Source organism: Penaeus chinensis, chromosome 24 (genome assembly GCF_019202785.1).
Source record: "Penaeus chinensis breed Huanghai No. 1 chromosome 24, ASM1920278v2, whole genome shotgun sequence".
Taxonomy (NCBI): Eukaryota; Metazoa; Arthropoda; class Malacostraca; order Decapoda; family Penaeidae; genus Penaeus; species Penaeus chinensis.
The window spans coordinates 22,410,202-22,418,096 of record NC_061842.1 but is presented as its reverse complement, the minus strand read 5'-3'; the positions used below and the strand labels follow the sequence as shown (position 1 = coordinate 22,418,096).

General features: G+C 35.3%; 1 protein-coding gene across 4 annotated transcripts in view; it reads left to right on the top strand.

Annotated features, from left to right (window-relative positions):
- The window catches only part of LOC125038188 (adenosine kinase 1-like), a 53,994-nt gene extending 51,692 nt beyond the window's left edge, over positions 1 to 2,302 (top strand). For all 4 annotated transcript variants that reach the window (XM_047631573.1, XM_047631570.1, XM_047631569.1 and 1 more), the window contains 3 exons: positions 544 to 694; positions 957 to 1,043; positions 1,931 to 2,302. In XM_047631573.1, coding sequence (XP_047487529.1) covers positions 544 to 694; positions 957 to 1,043; positions 1,931 to 2,058 — 366 coding nt within the window. In that variant the 3' untranslated portion in view covers positions 2,059 to 2,302. The remainder of the gene's footprint in view (positions 1 to 543; positions 695 to 956; positions 1,044 to 1,930) is intronic.
- The last annotated feature ends 5,593 nt before the right edge of the window (positions 2,303 to 7,895 follow it).

Sequence of the window (7,895 nt, the reverse complement as noted above, 5' to 3'; positions counted from 1 at the left end):
TTGAGGACAGGTCTGAGGTCCAAGGCAGGGGTGAGCCCATACATAGTGCCTCAGTCTCCACGACAACAACAGAGGGGGGAGGGGGGTTTCAAAAAACTTGAGGAAAGGTGAAAGCAGGTCACAAGGTCTACTGATTGATTCCTTTGTGGCTAAGCACTTGAGGAGTCTTTTATTTGTAGGGACATTTTGCAAAACAATACAATAGTGAACACTAAATTGTAATACAAAATATCAGTTTTCATGTGTTAAGATACTCTCATTTTAAACTTTCTTTTTGTTCCAAATTTCCTTTGTCTGTCAGGTCTAGGATGTATATTGCAGGATTCTTTATACTCATTGACAAGCATAACTTGTTGACAACAAACCCACAGGGATGAGAGACTTGTCAAGGCAAAAAATATGAAATACATTTTTTGCCCATTTTTATCTTAATGCATAGGTCTATCCCAGTCATATTTTGAGATTGTGTCATATTTTCAGATAGTTTTTGTAGAGAATTTACTGTGTATGATAGCACTTATTGGTATTTTTTATAATTTTCAGGAAGCTGCCAAGTTTGCTGAGATCCATGAGTTTGGTACAACAGATGTAAAAGACATAGCCCTAAAGACAGCTGCCTTGCCCAAGAAGAACTCCAAGAGAGAACGTATTGTTGTGTTCACTCAAGGAGCAGAGGACATCATTGTGGCCAGAGGTTAGTTATATTTTCAGTGTTCTCTACTTACTGTTTTTTCCTCGTATTCAATTCGGTTCCACTTCCATCTATCTTTCTTTTCTTTTTTTGTCTTAATTTTTTTCTTACTATTTTTCCCTCTTTTAGTAATAATAATTAAAAAAATAATAATAATAAATTTTCAGAGTGAAATTCCCCTGACAGAATCATACTATTCTGACATTTTTCTTAAGTTAAGAGTGAACAAACAAAATTGATGCTAAGGTATAAATATTTTTTTCAGATGGCAAGATCACACAATTCCCAGTAGTCAGACTTCCCACCGAAAAGCTCATTGACACAAATGGTGCTGGTGACGCTTTTGTTGGAGGTAAGCTTTCCAGTGATTGAGGTTGCAGAAATGTGCATATACATACACACACACAAAAAAAAAAAAAAATAAAGGACATGCTTTTGAAAATTGATTGGCAAGGAAGGTATTTAGGTTATGCAGTAGGTGCACTTACTGTAGAGCGCAAATTTTTTGAATATTTATGTAGGTGCTAAAACTAGCCATGAAAAAACACTTTTAAACATGTAGGAAGTATGGCCAAGGTCATTTAAGAGCTGGGGATGGCTAGAAGTAATAGTATTTAGTTGTGAAAAAAAAGGAACCACACTGGACTGGCAAAACTTGTGGTTTACTCTACTCCTATCGGCCTACTGATAGAATCCTTGCTGGCTAAGCACATGTGCAGGCATCTGTATGTAACAAAATTCACAAAAAGCTATAGGGGACAGAACGTAAATCCGTGATGGTTGGATTATCTCGCATTTAGTTTTATTTTAAGAGGAATTAAAGTTTTATGGGAAAATGATGCTCCTCATGTTGAACATGTGTAAAATTAAGTACTTGTATTTGCATGTATTCTGTATCTCAAAATTTTATTTTATGGGGGGGGGGGGGGATGCTCTGAAGCTATTTATTGTTTTGCCTATGAATTTGGGAAAGTGTTAAGCTTTTTAGGCAAATGAGTAGAAATTTGGATGTGTGGCTTCCCAGGAGTAAGATCTCAGTTAAGATGGCCATTTTCATGACATGGATGAATTGCTGTTTACATTGTTTATTAAATTTTGCAGTTTTATCTCCTTAATTCAAGCTGACTTAGCATTGTTCCAATACTGCCTTTCATTTACATCCTTTTATTTTTTTTTTTTTTTTTTTTTTTTTTTGTGCAAGTCCCACATTTAATTGAATTCTCCTTCCTCTCCTTGCAGGCTTTGTAGCACAGCTGGTCCAGGGGAAGCCAATAGAGTCGTGCATAAAGTGCGGCATATGGGCAGCCACTGAGATCATTCAGAGATCAGGATGCAGTTTTCCAGCTGACCTTCACTATACTGAATAAAATGTCTGTTCTTTGGCTTAGATTTTTGTAAACATCCAGAGGCCAATAAATCCTTAGGACTCTGATAAATACAGAAAATATTTTCCTAAAATGAGGGCATTTAATTTTATTTGTAAATGCCACTTTTTTTTGTTTGTTTGTTTCTTGCAAGGCAAACTTTTGAAAGTCTTTTATAAATGAAGGATCATATTTGTTATTTGTTAAACAAAGGTCAAAAACTTTTTATAAACTTCAGACGGTGAAATTTAAGTTCTTTCCTTTTTTCCTTTCAATACATAATGTGCCAAATAAACAAGTATGCTAAATAATGAATACAAATTGTCTGCATTTTGGCTGTCAACTGTTTTACTGGAACATATTTCCAATTTAAAAAATATAGTCACCTCATCTTATATATTTGCTTATGATATAATAATATACATGTTAAAACACTTGTACTTATAGTCCATTCTATGTACTTGAGCAAAGAAATTGTTGGTTTCAGGACAGTAACTTTTGAAAGGATTGCTTGGTTAGATCCCTGTTTGATATCAGAACACAAAGTGCACCAGTTTTTGGATTGGATACAACCTTTATGTGAAAACGAGTCCACAGAACAGACTATAATGAAGTATATGCATTTCATATATATGAATAATAACCACTCATTTACATAAAAAAAAATATATATAAACATACTATATTGAATTGTTACACCAGATACATCTTTAGTGTGAAATAATATTCCACAACATTCAGATGCAGAATCTGCTAGTCTATGTAATTTACAAGATAAACATATTTATTTGGATTGAGAAGTAACTCAAACTAATACTCAACCAGTAAGTAATTTCCTTCCATTCTGTTAAATGTTTGTGATAACATGAAAATGCATTGAAAATAACACCCCAAGTCATTGTTGTCATGGAGTGGCTTAGTAGATGGGGACTGAGGCCCAGTGTTGGGAATCGCCCTTGCCTTGGTCTTCAGCCCTCACCTCACCTGATTTTGCATGATCTTTTCCTCTCCTTTCCTTTTCCTTCTCTTCCTAATCCCCTTCTCCTGTCAACTTATCCTAATCATTAACTCATTTAATACTCTGTCTTTTGATGTCTGGCACATTTGTTTTGACCATTAACTATTCTGGAAATCCACAAACATCGCCTTATTGAACCAAAAAATTCCTTACCTAGAGGCTTCCCCCCACAAGGCCCACCTGAATGCTATATTTTGAATACACCGCTAATGACCTTAGATGTTCGATGTGGCAGAAACTCTTCACCAAATAAGTAGTATTGATAATATTTAATGGACATGTGGGGTCCCCAATCAAAAGCCTGAAAATAATCTAATTATATAAACAATTACTTTTTATTAATTGTCAAAATAACCCAGTTGTGATGGAATTTCCACCTGCTGAACTGAGCCATGGGAATTGCCTGCAGTCAACCACTTGAGCAAAAAATTAGAAAGAAAAAAAACAAAAAACTTAAGCGCACACAACTTGGAGCTGGTTGACCCTCTGTTATGGGTAACAAAAACCATTTCCCTATGAAAACTGGCTGATTAAAAAATAAATCCTAATATTTGTAGGGTAAGTAGTGATTCTAAAATTTTGCAACAGGGAAAATTAACAAAAAAGGGGGAAAATCCTGCTTTTTTTTTTTTTTTTGTGAAATGTCTCTACACATAGATGGCTCTGCCTTACCCGATTTTACCTTTCCTTGAGTTAGCGGGAAAATGTATTTTTTACTAGTGCTATGAATATCAATGGTGTTATTTTTATTATAAGCATTATAATTACTATAATATCATAAGCATTAGTAACAGCAAAATAAGATATGTAAAATATTTTCGTAAATTAAAGAAAAGGGTAAACGGGCGAGACAAGCAGTACTTGTAATTGGCTCATTGGTGTTTTAGTACAAGTGTAGCCATCTATGTGCAAAAATAATTAAACAAGTAAACTCACAGTGGGCATGTCATGGATACATGACATGCCCGTAGCAAAAGGGTTGAATATTAATTTAACAAAACCTTTTCCCATCCCCTCAGCAAATTTATTCAAGCTCAAGATGCCCCGCTAAAATTTTCAGGAAACATTTCCCCTTACCCATAAGAAGTGGATTTTTTTTTCCATTTTCTCTAGGGAAATATAACTTTAATGCAATTATGATCAAATGTTTTTTTGAAAGATGGATATTAGCAGAAACATACCACACACACAAGCAAAGCAAGTCCCAACTGACCCATCTTTGATTTGCTTTGAGAAAAGGCCCTAAGGTTTCTTTGTAGTAGTCTCCTCTACAAACATAAAATCAGGAAGTACCTATTGAAATGCAATGAACCACTTTACTTGTGTAAAGAGAAAACAAAACTTACTTTCCTTTCAAAATACCAAAATTTGTCTAACAATATTTTTGTATGACAATTACTAAAGGTTGATCTGCTATGACATTCCATACACATTTGTTTTCAGACTGCAATCAGCCATAGTGGTCACACAGAATTCTATTCATGTATTTTAAGTAGTCTAGTTATAATACAAAATAATGATTATGATGATTTCGACAATGACAATAAAAATGATACCAGTAACAATAATGATGTGGTAATAACAAAGACAATTTTTTTTTTTTTTTTTTTTTTTTTTTCTTTCAAAGAAACAGTTTCAGGAGATAAAATTCAGTACATCTGGAGCATTAAAAGGTTGAGGTGTAATATAACAATGCAATTCTCTATAGAATGTTTCTCAAATTGATGGACAGCTTTCACTGATTCCACATTTTTGATCAAGTGGAACAGACATATTTCCTTTTGCTGTTTTTGATTAGAATTAAAACTAGAAAAGAGTATAAAGCTGGGGTGTGCAAACTTTTTGAACAATGGTCTACTATTGAACACTAATGATTTGATGGGCTGTATGCTAATTTACAGGACCTATTACATAGTATTATAAACAGGAGAAATAAATACATCTTACTATCTAAGGAGAAACGTTAAACTACAAATATCTAATGATCAGAAACAAAAGCTTTGCATACCACTAAATGACAAAATGAAAGCCTGTCCTGGACTTTTGAGTTGTCAGAGTAGGCAATATGTTCCATATTTTCCAATTGTCATGAAAAAAACAACCATACATTTCTTTATAAAGGAAAATGCGAATGACAGATATACACAATAAAATATTATGACAAGACACTTTCATTCCCACTCACATTCTCACATTAATACCTTAGCTCAGCACCAAGATGACAAATAGAAGTGCTAGATATGTATTAGTCTCAGTCAATCTCAGTCTCACGCTCATATATAGACATACTTCAGACACCTTCAATGGAGGTGCAAGACCAGTATCTAGCGCTCGTCAGCCAATCACCATCAGGCTATCTTGCACTGCAGCCAACGGTGATTGGCTTACGGGCATGAGTTACTGGCCAAATTCTCCATAAAAGGTGTCCAAAGTGTCTCTGAATAAAAGCATGTTAACTCATATTCATCTTACACAGAGAGCAGGACCAGCATGCCTGTCAGCCAGTCACTGTCAAAGCTGCTTCGCATCGCACCCAATCAAGAGCCATGGGGGCAGCGGAACTCCACCGGAAAATGTGTCTAAAAGTGTCTCAGAATGTAAATATCAGTCATGGCCCTATATTCTGAGACCCTTCAGACCCCTTAAACTAAGAACCAGTCCAGGTCTCCGTTTAAGGTGTCCGGTGTCAGTCTCATTCACTCAGTCTCAATGGCCAAACTGAGGCTTTACTTTGGCTACTTATCAATTGCCATGTAACAGGGTAACAATTTCTTGACTTTAGGGGCTACGGCTATCATAGATTTGATGTAAAGACATAAAAGAGAGGAATACTAAATGCACCTTCCATAATGCCAGACTGTCACACTGAGTATGATGATAAACATAGTGAAAGATAAAATACTAATTCTATCTAGTGATCAGAAAATAAGATGTACACTTCAGTTTGCATTATCTGGTATAGACATCATCAATCATGGTAAGAAGTACATGAAAATGACAAGGGTATCACTTTGGCTTGCTGGAGTTTGCAATTCATATCTTAAAACTGACAAACAAAATATGTGAGATAATACACTATAGAGAAATGCAGACAAGCATAAAAAGCATAAATAATGACATTTATGAATTTACATAAAATAGTACTTTACCAACCTTGGCAGGATTTTAAAAATCTTGTACTACAATGCTGTTTGTCAAAGGAACACAAAACCAAATTGTATTTATATAACATTTTATTGTGCAATCATTTCCTTAATTACAGATTTAAATCACAAGTTTGAAAATGTACATCTGGCAACTTGGGCAACAGCTGATTAGGACAAAAACAGGTAAATGTTGCATCCATTGATAACTAACAAAATGAGCACAGCTTGATAAAACTATAATTCATTCATTTAAGCAAAGGATTTCAGTATATTTTGACTTGGTTCACATATATATAACCCAATTACTTATCAAATAGAAACAGAAAAGCTATAGGTCTATGTACAAGCTGTATTTTACACCCATACACACAAAAAAAAATAATATATATATATATATCATCAAGAAAAAATGGCTAAAATTATTCTTTCTTTCTTGGTTATTTTCTTGACAAAGGTTTCCATTTCCCTCCAAGCTGTAAACGTCACCTGCGTTCTCCCTAATCTTATGAGCGTCTTCCTTCACTTATGACGGAAGAAAAATGACTAAACCTGCCCTGTACCTCCCAATATATCAAAAAAAGATAATCCTATTACCTGCTGTTTGGGAGATCTGACATCTGTAACTGAGGTCAAGCATTCCCCACAAAATAAAAATAGTAACAAAAATATAAAATAAAAAAGTGTGTGTGTGTGTGTGTGTGTGTGTGTGTGTGTGTGTGTGTGTGTGTGTGTGTGTGTGTGTGTGTGTGTGTGTGTGTGTGTGTGTGTGTGTCTGCGTGTGTTTTTTTGTATTGAGTGCATGTGTGTTTTTGTGTGTTTTCTTTGTGTGTGTGTTTTCTTTGTGTGTGTGTTTTCTTTGTGTGTGTGTTTTCTTTGTGTGTGTGTTTTCTTTGTGTGTGTGTTTTCTTTGTGTGTGTGTTTTCTTTGTGTGTGTGTTTTCTTTGTGTGTGTGTTTTCTTTGTGTGTGTGTTTTCTTTGTGTGTGTGTTTTCTTTGTGTGTGTGTTTTCTTTGTGTGTGTGTTTTCTTTGTGTGTGTGTTTTCTTTGTGTGTGTGTTTTCTTTGTGTGTGTGTTTTCTTTGTGTGTGTGTTTTCTTTGTGTGTGTGTTTTAGTGTGTGTGTGTTTTAGTGTGTGTGTGTTTTAGTGTGTGTGTGTTTTAGTGTGTGTGTGTTTTAGTGTGTGTTTTAGTGTGTGTGTGTGTGTGTGTGTGTGTGTGTGTGTGTGTGTGTGTGTGTGTGTGTGTGTGTGTGTGTGTGTGTGTGTGTGTGTGTGTGTGTGTGCGCGCGCGTGTGCGCACACGTGGGTGTGGGTGTGGGTGTGGGTGTGGGTGCGGGTGCGGGTGCGTGTGTGTGTGAGTGTATGAGTGTGCATGCAGACACACACGCGTGGATGAGTGATAATGTGATATTCTGAGCACAAACCTACAATAATTCATTCCATACTTTAACATGTTGACACACAAATTCATTCACGCTAAGTATATATGGTTAATATACGGCCAATGCAAGCCCACCAAGGCCAGACAAGGCGTTACAGTGAAATATAATGAAGTTGAGCAGGGACAATGTAATCATCAATTTCCAATGCTTGTAATTCAAAATATAAAATGGGAATAGAGTAAATAAAATATATACTTCTGGATATACATGGGTTCACAGGTTAATAACAATAATAAAG